Here is a 15,513-nt window from a genome sequence, read left to right on the forward strand (position 1 = left end):
GACTGAGCGAGGCAACTACAGCCTGCAAGGTAAAGACTTCCACATGTGTGTTGGTGGTTGTGTGCGTGTACGTGCAGGGTGGGGGATGTAATCTTTTTATTGTTCATGTCGCTTTGTGTGTTTTGAGACTTTGACACCTCCTTCAGCTGTGGTCAGAGTTGGTGTGTAGGATGCAGCAGTTTCCAGTGTGGGAGCCAGCACGTTTACTTTTGATTGTGTGTATTTGAGTGTCAAACAGGTGGTTATACACACAGCTGTATCCATTATCCTGCTTGTATTTCTTTCTTTCACTGTCTCCCTCTTATGCTTGTTGTGAAACAAGCCTGGAAAAGACTTAATTCCTTCACCCTTCTCACCCAATTACTCTGTCACACCCTGCATCCCCTGCCACTAAAGCGCTGGAGAGGAAACCTCAGCAGGGACTGACTCCTCAGGGTGTGTTTACTGGCAGCTTTATGTGGTTCTTTATTATCAACTTGGCACTCCAGGCTACGTTTAAGACCTTCAGGAGGCTAATTGAAGGCTAGCTGTAAATGCCTTCTTTTCATGCGACAAAGTTTGGTCTTTGTGCCATGCCTGCTGCTCCAGAGTAGCAGATTTTTATTCATGATAGATAACATGACATGATTTGCTTGCACACAAAGTAGTAAAAGGTTCTTTCAGGGGTTTATTCTCCGGAACCACAGATATGGTCGCTCTGTATCCGGGAAGTCTTGGGCATTTTCCTTTAATTTCCCTGAAGTTTGCAGCCTGCTGCTCATCAGTGTGTGGCCACTGTCCTCCCCTCTCGTCTTTTCTTTATACCTCCAATCTGATTAGTGGTGGTCGCGCGGTGGCTTGCTTGCCAGGCATGGCAGCCATTTTCTCCATTTGGAAGCCATAACGGCTGCTCGTTTGAAGATGAGACCCCTGTACTTGTGGCTTTCTCTGAAGAACCTTTTATGGGGTGAGGGGGCTTCTCTCTGTCTCTGCCAGATTGAGTCCTGTCACCCACCCACTCGTACACCACTACCCTGCAGAGGAACGGTAGTGGTAGTTGCCGTGTCTTTTCGTCTCAGCGGTTGGCGGTAGCGCCAGCGGCTCGTGCTCAGATGGGGCCTCTGGCTGGCCCTGCCTTGTAATCAGGGAAGCAGAGCACTTGAAGCAGCCGCAGGGCCCCGCTCACGTGACTCGGCCCCGCTAACCACAAGCACTTCATCTGATACTCTGTGGTGAGCCACGCGGAGGGGACAGCGTGCGCCTCCGCGAGCCCCCATTGGCTGGGACTTCTCTGTTTTTTTTTTAATTTCTGACCCTCCCTCCTCTCTTTGATTTGACAGTGAGTGTGAAGGGGAAGGGGTTTTAAAGTGCGCTCTAACTGTCCTCTCTGTACGTGCTCATAAGAGCGAGAAGAGTAAAAGAGAAAGTTAAAGCTGGACCTATATTATCTACACTGTGATTACAGCCAACGAGTGTGGAGACTTTTTGGAGCGTGTGAGTGTTACTACTTGTTTCTGTCATGTTATTGTTGAGGTGATGCATGAAGAGTAGCATTTTCCTGTTTTATAAGATGGTTTTCTGTTTTTTTTTAAATAGGATCATCACCTTTTGAAAAAATGTGTAACTTGTTGACGTGGTAAAGAGAGCAAAATTATTTCTATACATTTTTTTTAACATATTTTATTGAAATATGTGTTCATATACTTATCCAGTGATGTATTTCTTGATCATCTTTTCTGCTGTCTAACATCTCCTCCCAAGGTAATAAGATGTATATATACACGTGAGGTTCTGCTGACAAAAACTGTCTTCGTTTTCATGTCTGGATAAACAGACTGACCTTAAAGAACAACACAATTTTACACTGTTTTGCTTTGTTTATATTTGACGGACCCTGCCACCTGCCTAGCTTCAAACAGAGTTTTGGGGCCAGCTTGTTTATTCAGTTATGGAACAAAATAGATATTTCTGACTTTGTATTATTACCTCATTAATATTGTAAGTATTACAATTCTGAGTTTGAATTTCTTCTCAAAAACTACATAGTGTCCCTTTAAGTCTTCATAAAAATGTCTAGACTGGATCTTATTTAATTTTTCGAGAAACAAAGACAGAATATTTTGCATTTTCTTTGTTTTTAATATGAGTTCTAATCTCTGTCCCTCCCCCCCTCCCAAAGGAAATCCCTCTGTCCGAGATCCTCCAGGTGGAACTGTCCAGAGACTACAGTAATCTGGCCCAGGGCAGCAACCCACACTGCTTTGAGATCATCACAGCCACCATGGTATACTATGTAGGGGAGAACAACTGCAGTCACTACCACAGCCCTGCTCTGGCTGCCTCAGGTGTCGGCATGGAGGTGGCTCAGGGCTGGGAGAAAGCCATCAGACAGGCCCTGATGCCCGTCACCCCTCAACCCAGCGTGGCCAGTGCCGCTGGCCAGGGCAAAGATCACAGTAAGTAGAAGATTACATTGCTCTTGTGCTAAAAACACATTTTTGTGGAAGAAATGGGGAAACATATGATACTTCTTGGAATACGAACAACAAGTCCTGTATTAAATTAGACACTGAATATCATCTGCATTCAGGGTTATTAAAGATGCTAAGCATTTAAGTGAAAAAAACACAAAATGGAAATGTTTTTTTATGATGTTTCATTGCCATTTAAAGTTAATGTTTTGGATTGCAAAACTAATCAAAATTTTGAAATTAAGAAGGATTTCATTATTTCATGATGTAATAATCATCCTTGAGGAATGGCCTCAGTTTGTGACTTTCTGTGTTATGTCAGACAAGAGTTTGGGTTTTCCCTGTCAGTGATTAGTTGTAATAATACAGGGTTTTTCCTGAATCAGCACAAGACTTTGTTGAAATGTAATATGGCCACAACAAATGAAAAATCTTGCTTTTCTTGATTGTGTGTGTTGAAAAGTTTCAGGTCTTTCTAAATAGAAAGAGGGGCCCTTTTGGCACCACACTGGCCACAGTGGTCAGTGAAACTCTCTGAAAGCCACCCTTAACTTTCGATAGAGAGGGGAAACCCTGCTTAAGAGTCTATGGGCCAAAGGAAGTGACATTTGTAACAAATGAACTGACATGACTGTGCAGAAACTCTCTGTAGGCAGGAGGTGTTATTCACTCAGGTCAAAGCAGATTGGTCCTTAACAACAAAGAGAGGAATTATTTCTGTGGGCTACTATTTGAGTTTCTATGGTTTGAATTGATTTTGTAAAACAGAGATCCACATGAGAGTCATACTTATTAGCAGCAAAAGGATTTTAAGCAGGCATGACCTTTATAAAATGAGGCTGCAGACCTGAAACTGATACTCGTTTTGTCTCACCACTCATAAAGCTGTCTGGAACAGTCGTCATCAATAGATTTTATTCATTAAGTATGGGGTAGATGAACTGCTAAATAATATCGATATTGACTCTGCAAGTAATGGTCTAATTTATGTGGTCATTTTAAACTAAGGGTTTATTTACCAAGATTAAAATTACATTTTGCGTGCAGCATCAGCCAAAAGTTCACAACACGTTGTTTTCTACTTGCTTTTATCTCTGGTTTTCGTATTCATTGGCTAGAATGCAGAATTAGCCCCTGCGGCTGTCTAAATTCCCAGTTATGAAATGCATTGCATACTTGCACCATTCAGTCACACATAGCTTCCCGGATCAATTTTATAGCCAATTTATTGTGTAATAAAATGCTTCATTATGTGGGGCTGTGACTTATTGCATGCAGCTGCAATAAGCTTGAAGGTTGTGAAAAAAATATTTGAGCAATGTGCCTCTGACTACAATTACTTAAGGATTCGCTGGCTGTTTTATGCATCAGTGAAGTGGTGTTTTTCACTTGTTGAATATGGAAACATGATGTGTTTTCCTCTCCAGAAGAGCTGTCCATCAGCATATCCGTGTCCAACTGCCAGATCCAGGAGAATGTGGTGAGTGGGGCGTCTTTCACTTCTGAGACCTGTTGCACAATTTCCCAGCATGCATTTATGTGCTATTAAAGTTTCTGTTGTGGTAAAATCAGGGGTTGTATTCCCCCGTTTCTTTACCGAAAACCTCCGGTGGAAGCTTGCACAAATGAGGAAGCTGCTGACCCATTTTTTTTGATGGAGGGATTTTTGTTTCAGTTCCACTTCTGTATTGAGCGAAAGTTAAATATATACAGTCGTCCTCAAAATTATTCATACCCTTGCTAATTTTTGTGATTTTCTATTTTTGTGATGAAATGACTGCATTTTTTCAAGTTTGTTTATGAGTTATACGTGACCAACAAGTGAAAGAATGACAACAATACACAATTCAAGAAATTCTTCATTTCAGGGGTATTTTATTCAAGGATTCCCAAAAAATGCCATGTTCAAAATTATTCATACCCTAGTCCAATGTCTTTCTTTAATAGTCAATAGCATAGCCTTTGTTTTTTATGACTGCTTTGAGACGATTCTTGTATGTGTCCACAAGCTTCCTGCATGTCTCCTGTGGGATGTTTGCCCATTCCTCCTTTGCGAAAGCCTCAAGCAGGGTCAGGTTGGTCGGTTTCCTAGCCACCACTCTGGTCTTCAAGTGATGCCACAAGTTCTCGATGGGATTCAGGTCAGGACTCTGACTTGGCCATTCTAGGACGTTGACATCATTGTCCTTGAACCATTTCTTCACTACCTTGGCAGTGTGTTTGGGATCATTGTCTTGCTGGTACGTCCAGTTGTGGCCAAGCTGTAGTTTCTCAGCAGATTCCTTCACGTTTTCATCAAGGATCCTGATGTAATCTTCCTTTTTCATTATTCCTTGGACCTTGACTAGGTTCCCTGTGCCACTGGAAGAGAAGCATCCCCATAGCATTATGCTTCCACCACCGTACTTGACTGTGGGCACAGTGTTCTTTGGTTTATATGCTTCGCCTTTCTTCCTCCAGACATATTGAGCATCCATATGGCCAAATAACTCCAACTTGGTCTCATCAGACCACAGGATGGTTGACCAAAAGCTGGGATCTTGCTTCAAATGACCTCTAGCAAAGGCCGGGCGAGCCTGCACATGTTTCCTCCTGAGCAGCGGCGTCTTCCGAGGCCTATGTCCATGGAGACCTCCTCTGTGCAAGACTCGCTCAATGGTGGACCGTGAGACCTTTGTCCCTGCATGGTCAAGCGTTTCAATTAGGGCCTTGGTTGTGGTCTGGGGGTTGTTGTTGACCTCTCGGCATATTTTCCTGGCAAGTTTAGGGGACACCTTACGCTTCCTGCCACGCCCGCTGAGGTTTTTAACAGTATTGAATTTCTTGTACTTGTAAATTATGCTCTGGACGGTTGCCACAGGGACATCATACTGCTTTGAAATGGCCTTGTAACCCTTTCCTTCACTGTGGGCACGCACAAGACGTCAACGTAGGTCTTCACTGAGCTCCTTCTTCTTGACCATGATGACCAGAAATTGAGAATGACCAGAACACTTTTCCTCTATTTATACTCTTCTGGAAAGATGCTATTTTTTTAAATCAGTGTTTAACATTTGTTTAACAATGTTAATGGTATTTATTCCATTGTAACATTTTGAAATAACCATAGGACAAAGATTTTTGTTGAGATATTGTCAGGGGTATGAATAATTTTGAACATGGCATTTTTTGGGAATCCATGAATAAAATACCCCTGAAATGAAGAATTTCTTGAATTGTGTATTGTTGTCATTCTTTCACTTGTTGGTCACGTATACCTCATAAACAAACTTGAAAAAATGCAGTCATTTCATCACAAAAATAGAAAATCACAAAAATTAGCAAGGGTATGAATAATTTTGAGGACGACTGTATCAAATATTTGGCAATACCAGAAAACATTATGGAAGAGCAACATTTTTTCTGGGCTTTTAATGATGTAATTTTGACCCATTGCCAGTGTAAGTTCAAGTAAACAGAGCAAATTATCTCTTTGCAGGATATTGCCTCGGTGTACCAAATATTCTCTGATGAGGTGCTGGGATCGGGCCAATTTGGCATTGTGTATGGAGGTATGTTTCCCTTTTGATATGGTACCAGTCACATTTTATATAATATACCTTTCCTTCATTTGCAGGCTATATAAACGTATTCATTTTATCCATGTCCTGTGATATTTTAGGCAAACACAGAAAGAGCGGCAGAGATGTGGCCATCAAAGTCATTGACAAGATGAGATTTCCGACCAAGCAGGAGAGCCAGCTGAGGAATGAGGTGGCCATATTACAGGTAATGAGAATCCATCAATGAGAGCACAAAATTAAACAAAATCAAAACAGGTTTCAAAAGAAGGCGTGTACTGCAAGTATAAAAGGCCTTGGTAGACTCAATGTCTTATGTGCTTATCTTCAGAATCTGCATCACCCCGGCATCGTCAACTTGGAGTGTATGTTCGAGACACCAGAGCGGGTGTTTGTTGTCATGGAGAAGCTGCATGGCGACATGCTGGAGATGATTCTGTCCAGTGAGAAGAGCAAACTGCCCGAACGAATCACCAAGTTCCTCGTCACACAGGTCTGTGTTCCAGAAACAAGCTTCTCACCCCTTAAAATTAAGATTTCAGTACTCATATGATGACTTTGACTGGAATTTTCTGTAGCCAAATATTAACATATTCTCTCTGAAACAGTTTGTTACTGTCAAATGAACTGATAATTAATTAGATTTCCTGCTATGTGCCATTGCCTTTTCACACTTTACACTTTTAAATGGCATCTTCCCTTATTTCTTCCCATTGTGTCTTTATTTTCTATCATAGCTTTCTTCTTCTCTCTCTCTGTTCTCCCTTCTGTTTGTGGGGGTGTGTGTGCATGAGCCTCTGCTCCAGCTCTAGGGCCTGTTTATTCTTGTGGTGAGTTGATTGGGGGGAATTGTTTACGGGAATGGTCTGCATGGCATCACAGCCTCCTCCCTGGCCGTGGATTATAGCCTGCAGTGTACTGGTGGCTTTGTGGCCTGATTAGAAGAGCAGCAGGCCGCTGGGCCTCTGTAGATCCCAGGTCCCAAACAGAAGCGGGGTCATTAACAACAGCAGCATTAGCTGCGGCAGGCCTGGCTCTGATGTGGCAGGGAGGACTTCTGTCAAAGTCAGGGTCAGGATAGGGGAGCCAGGCACACTGTGGGTTTTGGTACAGGGCCATGGGCAGACATGCGTGCAGCACTGGCTTACGCCAGGCCTCGTGAATATAGATGGGATGGTGAGATGAGATCATATGTCTTTATGCTAAGGTATTGGTGAGGATGGAAGTATTTAAGGATATTTTTGTGTTTATACTGCTGTTATTTTTCCATATGGCAGCACCATAGATTCTACAGCTCAGATTATGCTATCATTACCCTGTTTATACAATCCGTTATATACATTTAAACATTTAGATGCTGGAGTTTATGATGCCATCTGGAAATTTTGGAGCTAAGTCTGTGCTGTTATTTACTTCTGTTTGCAACAGATCCTGGTGGCCTTGAGACATCTGCACTTCAAAAATATTGTTCACTGTGACTTGAAGCCTGAGAATGTACTACTGGCCTCTGCAGAGCCCTTTCCTCAGGTAAAAGACATAAAGATATGCATGTGTTGATGCAGGTGCATGTGTGTGGATGCACCGACCAACGTTTCTGTCTTCCTACAGGTAAAACTGTGTGACTTTGGCTTTGCCCGAATCATTGGAGAGAAGTCTTTTCGGCGGTCTGTGGTGGGCACTCCGGCTTATCTGGCTCCAGAGGTGCTGCGCAGTAAAGGCTACAACCGCTCCTTAGACATGTGGTCAGTGGGAGTCATTGTGTACGTCAGCTTGAGCGGGACGTTCCCATTCAATGAGGACGAGGACATTAACGACCAGATCCAGAATGCTGCCTTCATGTATCCCCCTACACCCTGGAAGGACATCTCCGCTGAGGGTAAGGAGAACAATGTGTTTGTTTATGACCTTTCTTTAAGTCAACATTTAAATATTATATGTCCTTCAGTCTTGTTAGTGCTACTTGCACCTGTAGTTTAGTGTCAAACTGATACTCAGACATATAGCCTCAGAGCTATCCCCTCCACCTACACGTCTGGGTCGTCTGAACTTTGCGCTTCTCTTTGTCTGCGGTTGAAATGAATCACTTTCAAACCTCCCTGGCTGCCCAAGCTGCAGGTCCTCCCACACACAGTGTGAAATACATAACAAGGTGCAACAACTGATAAAGGTGGTGATGCCAAGCCAAATTCAGTAGCTCAGTTTATTGATACAGTCTACATATTATTTCTTTCATTCACAGCCACAGATCTGATCAACAATCTTCTCCAAGTCAAGATGAGGAAGAGGTACAGCGTGGACAAGTGTCTCAGCCATCCCTGGTTACAGGTGACATATTTGCTTGATTTCTTTTGTACTTTTTCTTCTCTGAGACATGACTCACAGATGACACACATACTTTAAATTCAGTGTAACACTTTCAGAGAATGTTGCCTCATAATCATCGCGTAAGGAAGTTTTCTTCAGCATCAGCATTAATCCGCTGATAGTTGTCTGTACATCACATCGACTTTCATGGCGCAAATTAGCCAAAATGTAAACAAATATTGCCAGTGAAAATAAAACAAACAAAAGAAAATTCCGGGGCTCCTGGTATAGCCTACTTGATTCCAAAAAAGTTGGGACGTTGTGTAAGATGTAAATAAAAACAAAATGCAAACAAATTGTGTTCACTACCAACAGCTTCCCGAGCCCATGTAGTAATATTGTCCTTCCTTGTGAACGACTGAGCCTTTCGAGCATGCCCCTTTCATACCCAATCATGATACCATCAGCTGTTACCAATGAGCCTGTGTACCTGTGGAATGTTCCAAACAGGTGTTTTGGAGCATTCCACAACTTTCCCAGTCTTTTGTTTGTGGGTTGGATTGTTTTTTTCATAAAATATCTGAGTAGTCAGACCTTTTGAAATAACAATATGTGGCATGTCCGTGACTCTGCTTAAATCCTGTAAGTACATGGAGTAAAAACCGAGCATAAAAGCATCACTTTATGTCAGGATCAGCTCCTCACCACTGAGGACAACATGCTGAATTAATTTTAACCCTCATGTCTCTTTCCCTCAGGACTATCAGACATGGCTGGACCTCAGGGAGTTCGAGACGCGGCGAGGTGAGCGCTACATCACCCACGAGAGCGACGACGCACGCTGGGAGGAGTACGCAGACGAGCACAGTCTCGTTTACCCCAAACACTTCATCATGGCTCCCAACTTGGATGACATGGAGGAGGACCCCTAGTGGCACAGGGGACTTACTACACCACATGTATTAAGGACAAGGATTGTCACTGGGACATTTTTCATGAAGCTTTGGGAGCGGCAGATTTTCCCTCCAGAACTGTTTGTTGTGGAAACAGAGAGAAGCTGATCAGGTGGAGAGTTACTCTCCGGAGGTTTTAAAGGCGGGGGAAACCCGACAGAATTCGTAGCATGATGTACTGCTACAAGCAGCATGCAGGTGGAGATGCATGCCACAGAAATGCATTAAGCAACTGTCTGGAGAGAAGAGTGTTCATCCTCTTTTCCATGATATCAAAACATTCCAAGGATTTGCTCAAACTTGGTTCTTTTTTTAAGAACAGTCACAATCCAAAACATGCAAGGTGAACTTAATAGTTAAGATGTTGGACACATAATTTTGGATAACTCTGAGTAATAATATGACTGATCAGAGGGAGAGAGAGCTTACCCCAGGAGTAAAGGGCACTTTTCACAAGGGATTTACAGTCTGAGAATATGAAACGCACGAGTTTTGTTCTCATTTCCGAACTGTTTGTGAGACTGTCCTTTGGCATGAAACTGGAACTATCACATTATATTTGTATGTTTTTATGTATTTCGTAATTGTGGTAGATTTTTGCACTATACTATTTCCATTGAACATAGCAATTGAATAGACAACACTATTCGCTGCTACAGAGAGCAAACAGTTTTCAAGTGTCCAGTCAAGATGCAAAGTTTTAACCAGCAGAAAGTTGAAGCAACTCAAACAGTATTGGGCTTTAAATTAGGGTACACATATTACCCATCAACGTGTTGCTTGTTGGCATGCATTTTAGCAGCATTTTGGCTCTTAATAGTCGAAATACCAGTGAATTAGTTATGAGCACGACCTCACTTTAGAATGTGGAACAAATTCAGAGTTAGAGAGGCTTAATTTAGATTTATTTCAACACTGTTAACACTTGGAGCTCTGTGTTTTGGTACATAAGAACAGACCATAATTATGAAGTGTTATTAAGGGAGACTGGCTATTCTCACCAAAAGCAACTAGTTAACGGTTAATATGTTTTCCGTAATATAAAGTGTTACCTACAAATTTGATCAGCTTTCCCCTTGAGAATATGACCAAACACCCTGACCAAATATGTAGACAAAAACTATTTGTTTCAATGTTTCCAAAGTTTTTTTTTTTTCAAAATTAACTTTGTGAATTAGTTCAGTGCTAAAACACCACAACCCTGAACTGTCAATAATTGCAATAATGGAGCCATTTTTTCTCTGTTCAACGTGAGGCTAAAACAGCACAGACTCTGCGTTTGAGCATCATGTTTCTGTGTATCTTTTCCTCTACTTTCACAGTATTCTTGAATGTGACTTTTTAAGCAATCAGATTCTGGAATATGTGTTTTTGATGTGTGTTGCATCAACCTTGGTTTTACATAGAACAAAATTTCAGTGTCAGTTTCATTGTTTATGAAGTTGTCTGGACCATTTCAAAAGCCATGTTGTGTCGACAGTGGACAGTCACATGGGAGTTAATAGCACTACAGTTTTGTAGTTTGCTCTGTTGGTGTGTTTTGGGAGTACCTTCCTGTTCCCTTTTGTCCTCTTCCTGTCTTTGTTGCCGCTGGATTGGCAGGTGTCAGTGTTTTGTATATTTCAGTACATACCAATGGAATAAAAAACAAACTTCTTAAGTGAGAATGAAAAGTTGTCTTCAAGCTCTGTCTGTCTTTCTGTTCACACTCCAGACTTCAACAATAGACTTTGTGTTGCAGTGCCTAAGCATGCATAAGCAGCCCTGTCTTATAGTGTATGTTGCATCATGTGTGAGTGAGTGAGCGTGTGTCTGTGTGTGTGTATATATGGTGGTTTCACGTGTCAAATCCCATTCTCAGCAGCTGGATGTGATTGTTGCACCACACCGTGCAGTTCGCAGAGCCAGTCGCTCACCACAGCAGAGTAATGACATAGTTAAAGAGGGTGGTGGTGAGGGTAGGGGTTTGTGGAAGACTTTGAAATCGCTCATGATAAATGCTATCATTGAATCCCTTCAAGTATCAAATAAGCGCCCAGTTCTAGCCATATGAATAAAATGTCTTATTCCTGGACTGTACTTCAGAATAGGAGCATTGTTTGAAGGTACAGTCCACCATAAACCGCAGAGAACAGACAGCTGCCATTAATTTACCCAAATCTTTGAAGTGAGCTGCACTCCCTGTAGATACTGGCTGACCACTGTTAGCAATCATGGCTACAAGCATTATTGCAATGCTATCATCTAATAGCCGCTGATGAGAAGTTGAAGATACTCCCTTTCTGCGTTCCTGTATCTGTTAGTCTGAATGTTTCAAGATGTGGATCCTCTCTGCAGGCCAGATGACCCCATTAACCTCTGTGGGCCAGACATATATAGACTGAACAAGCTCCAAAACAGCAGCACTTTTAGAGGTCAGTGAGTTGGTCCTCACACATTCAGCAACAAAAAAAGAAAACTACCCTCCAAATACATATAATGTACAGTATTTCAGGGTAGTGTGTGTTAACCAAATGTAAGGATTCTTTGTGGAATGGCTTGTGGCTCCAGTCTTTTAGAAGAAAGGAGATTAGAGCAATGTCTCCCTCCTCTGGCTGGATGGGGGTGTAAAAGTTCCTTAACTTTAAAAGGCTCATGCTATGTAGATTTTCACTCAGTGTCCTACTGTATAATGTAATGCAATACAAATGTCTGGCCATAACTTCTTTTTGTTTAATTAATTAATGATGTGTTGTACTTGATTGGAGTATACTCAGAGGTGTTTCTAATATTCTGCCCCCACTATGTATGTAAAGGGAGAGTACAAAACATTTAAAACACCTCTGAAGATTATTAAGACCAGTATAACACTGCTTTTAGAACATTATAATGTAAGCTGTGGAAAGATAGGTGCAGTGATGGAAGTAGTACCCAGATCTTGCAGTTAAGTAAAAGTAGCAATACCGCAGTGTAGAAAGTAAAAAAAAGTATTAGCACTAAAATATACTAAAAGTCCTAAGAGTAAAGGTACACGTTATGCAGAATGGCATGATTTAAAATTAATTATTTGATTGTAATTATTGATGCAATAATGTGTTCATCACTTTAATGTTGAAGCTGGTGAAGTGGTTTAAAAGCATTATATTGTTGATCTGCTGGTTAGCTTCTGAATTTCCCCTTTGCAATCAATAATCTTAATCTATTATATGATGTCATAATTTATTTTTGCTTCATACTTTGTATTTTTGCTTCTGCATTGTGGTGAAGTCGAAATATAAAGTAGCAGAAAATGGAAGCACTACTTCATTACTTCATTACTTTTCACCACTGGATAGGCGTTATGACAGGAATGTTCTATTGGACTGCATAACATTATACAGGTGAACCTAATAAAAGGACATTGTATGTTGTTCCATTTAAGATAAAAAAACAAACAAAAAAACAACAACACTTCATTTCAATGAGGAGACCATGTGTTAAAATGTGTTTTGCTTGTGGAGACTTCAATCGGTTGTTCGACCCTCAGTTTGCAGAATGACGTGTGCACACTAGAAGGCTATTTTCAAATGTATCTGCTGAAGGGGAAAAGTTTCTCTGTGCACACCCTAAATCCCAGTTCAATACGTGTTAGTGCGAGCATGATTTTGTAACATCACCAGTCACCGCAAGCGTGGAAGCCAGTCATGGTGTGATGTGGAAAGTTGAAGCCTCCACACTCAATGAGGAGAAAGGGTGGATTTATTTTAGATACCACAAAATTTGGTTTCAATCTGCAAGTATTGCACCACTTAGAAGACTGTCCTTGTTCTCAGGATGTGATCTAACATGAAAAAGATCTATTTTATTTTTGTTTTGATCCTATTGACACTAGGATTACTAGTACTAATACTTTGAGGACTCCTAGTTTTGAGAATGTTTAACACCACAATTGAACAATCTTGTTTACTATCAGGCACAAATTCCTGTTCAAATAAGAGTATTTATATGTAATAAAAAATGTCTGGAGAGGACCTTTAAAATATTGTGAATATAAGGACAAGGAAAATATTCAGGCCTTTTTTGCAATACGTGAAATGTGTAGTTTATGACATTATTAGTCTACTATATGAGAAAGGAAGCATTAAAGTGACATTGGCGGCCATGTATGAATTGTATACATTCATACATAATGTCACATGGGGACAATACATGTACAGTATCACTATCCTCAGTGTGTGTTCACTGAAAAATCAGTTCTCTTTGCTGCCAGAGGGTGTCACTCTCTGTGGGTTAATCCAGTGAAATTGTGATGAAATTGTCACAGTCATTGTGGGAAAATTATAAAACAGGTAAAGCATTTGGTTATCCTACATTAGATTAAAACAATATTCTTTTACTCAGAGCATCAGACATAAGCACTATTGTGTTAAACATTATCTGTGCAAACACCTTTATACATGAATGTCCCACATATTACAGGTGACTAGAGCCAAAGAAACCTCCTTAAGAGTGAACTGTACAGCATATGTAAGTAGTCCTTATAGACTTTACATGAATCAAGTCGGTGCTGTCAGACACGTGTCAGAAATTACATCTGTTGAAGGATCAGAGACAGTGATCCGTCTTTGTTGCCCTGATCCTGGGGTCTGTGTATATTTGTTGAGCAGCTTTGCCCGGTAGCTTCTCGGCAGGTCTCTCGTCACCTCAAGGGGAGGTCTGTGTGTCACACATCCTCGTCCTCCCCCCTCGTCCCCACCTCTCCTCTCTTTTCCTGTACGTCCTCCATTCCTCCACTTCTCCTCTCTTACTCCATGCTGGGTATCCATGGGCTCCAGACCAAACAAGCAAACAAACAGAACAACAGAAAAACCCATCACCCAGACAAGGGTTGGTCTGGGCTTGAGGGATAGATGGGGAGAGATCTTGTTTGCTTTCTGGGCCAGTTCCATTTCACTGTGATGGCAGAGAGGGCCTCCCAGGACACGGCGACCCACACTTCTATTTGACTTCCAGGGGGGATCGAGGTGGTCCTCTGTGCACTGACACATCATCTTCTGACCCAATACACAGCTGGCTGTAGCCATGGGCCTGTGGCCTTTACCTAAGCTGGCCCTGTACTCTTTAGCTGTGCTCTTTGCCTTTATCTGGTGTGGCATTCAGCTGGTGGCCTTTAATCCTCACAGTGCTGTCTTTCAGTCAGTAAATATAGTCATTCATTTGATGACTGTCATCCCATATAGACAGCATGCTATTACATTACATTGTCAGTAAATCGCGGCTGGAATAAATAAACTCATTGTATAATCATCTTACCTTTTCTCAAGATACAGACTGTTTTTACTTTTGCTTCCCGTGTCCTTGATGAAGGGCACAAGTCTCAAGAAACACTCCAATCTCTAATACAATCTCACACAGCATGGCACACAATGTATTTTCCCTATCTGTTCTTTCCACATTAAGACCCTGGAGACAAATGAGTGCAACCGCAGAGGGCATTTATACCTTGAGCATGTGTATATAAGAGACATAAGTGTCCAAAACATGGCACATGGTCGACAAGATCAACTTTCAGTTCACCCTGCATGTTCACCTATTTTCTAAGGGCCTGAATCATGTGTTGTGTGTGTGCATTTGGAGGGAATTTTACAGGGACTATTAGGGTATCAGAGTTTTAGACTGTGTATTGCAGGAAAAAAAGGTCAAAGCTGTGTGTGTGGTGGCTTCTGGGGACATCAACTCATTCTTTGTTGTAAAATCAGTGGAGAGAGGAAATGAAAGCTGGAAATGGTTTCCTTAGTCTGGGAAAATGCAGATGAGCCTTATAGGTATGTTTGATTTGCTGACCCCAGCTGTGCCGGGAGAATTCCCCTGACCCATCCCATGGACCGGTTGCTGTGTGAGACCACATGTGCCCCTGTTGCAAAGCAGGCAGGCGCAATACGCAATCCCCCCACCCCACCTCTGAAAGGGCTGGCCATTGAACTCTCAGGCAAGTGGCAATATTTGCTCACCTGAAATACACACATCTTGCCAATTGGGGTCGGGGTGGGCTCGGGGACTGGGGAAGGACCCCTTGATGCAGCTGTGGCCCCGGAGAAAGAGCGGACCAGGAAGTTTTGTGGCTGGAGGAGGGTGGGGGCTCTCTTGGCGGGGGGTTGTTTAGCGGTGGCGGTGCTATTGTGTCTTAAAGGAGGCAGGGGCCGTATTTGTTCGAAGCTGCAGGAGGCTGATGAGGTGCTAATCTGTTGAGTGGCTGTGTCATTGGGCCCCTGTTCCCAATAGCCTGTT

General features: G+C 42.0%; 1 protein-coding gene across 3 annotated transcripts in view; it reads left to right on the top strand.

The window, feature by feature from the left end:
• prkd3 (protein kinase D3) overlaps positions 1 to 10,940 on the top strand; it is a 42,391-nt gene extending 31,451 nt beyond the window's left edge. For all 3 annotated transcript variants that reach the window (XM_073483350.1, XM_073483351.1, XM_073483352.1), the window contains 9 exons: positions 2,159 to 2,435; positions 3,878 to 3,930; positions 5,929 to 6,001; positions 6,112 to 6,218; positions 6,342 to 6,503; positions 7,439 to 7,537; positions 7,619 to 7,886; positions 8,250 to 8,335; positions 9,073 to 10,940. In XM_073483350.1, coding sequence (XP_073339451.1) covers positions 2,159 to 2,435; positions 3,878 to 3,930; positions 5,929 to 6,001; positions 6,112 to 6,218; positions 6,342 to 6,503; positions 7,439 to 7,537; positions 7,619 to 7,886; positions 8,250 to 8,335; positions 9,073 to 9,246 — 1,299 coding nt within the window. In that variant the 3' untranslated portion in view covers positions 9,247 to 10,940. The remainder of the gene's footprint in view (positions 1 to 2,158; positions 2,436 to 3,877; positions 3,931 to 5,928; positions 6,002 to 6,111; positions 6,219 to 6,341; positions 6,504 to 7,438; positions 7,538 to 7,618; positions 7,887 to 8,249; positions 8,336 to 9,072) is intronic.
• Positions 10,941 to 15,513: the final 4,573 nt, after the last annotated feature.

Source organism: Pagrus major, chromosome 16, assembly GCF_040436345.1.
Source record: "Pagrus major chromosome 16, Pma_NU_1.0".
NCBI lineage: Eukaryota > Metazoa > Chordata > Actinopteri > Spariformes > Sparidae > Pagrus > Pagrus major.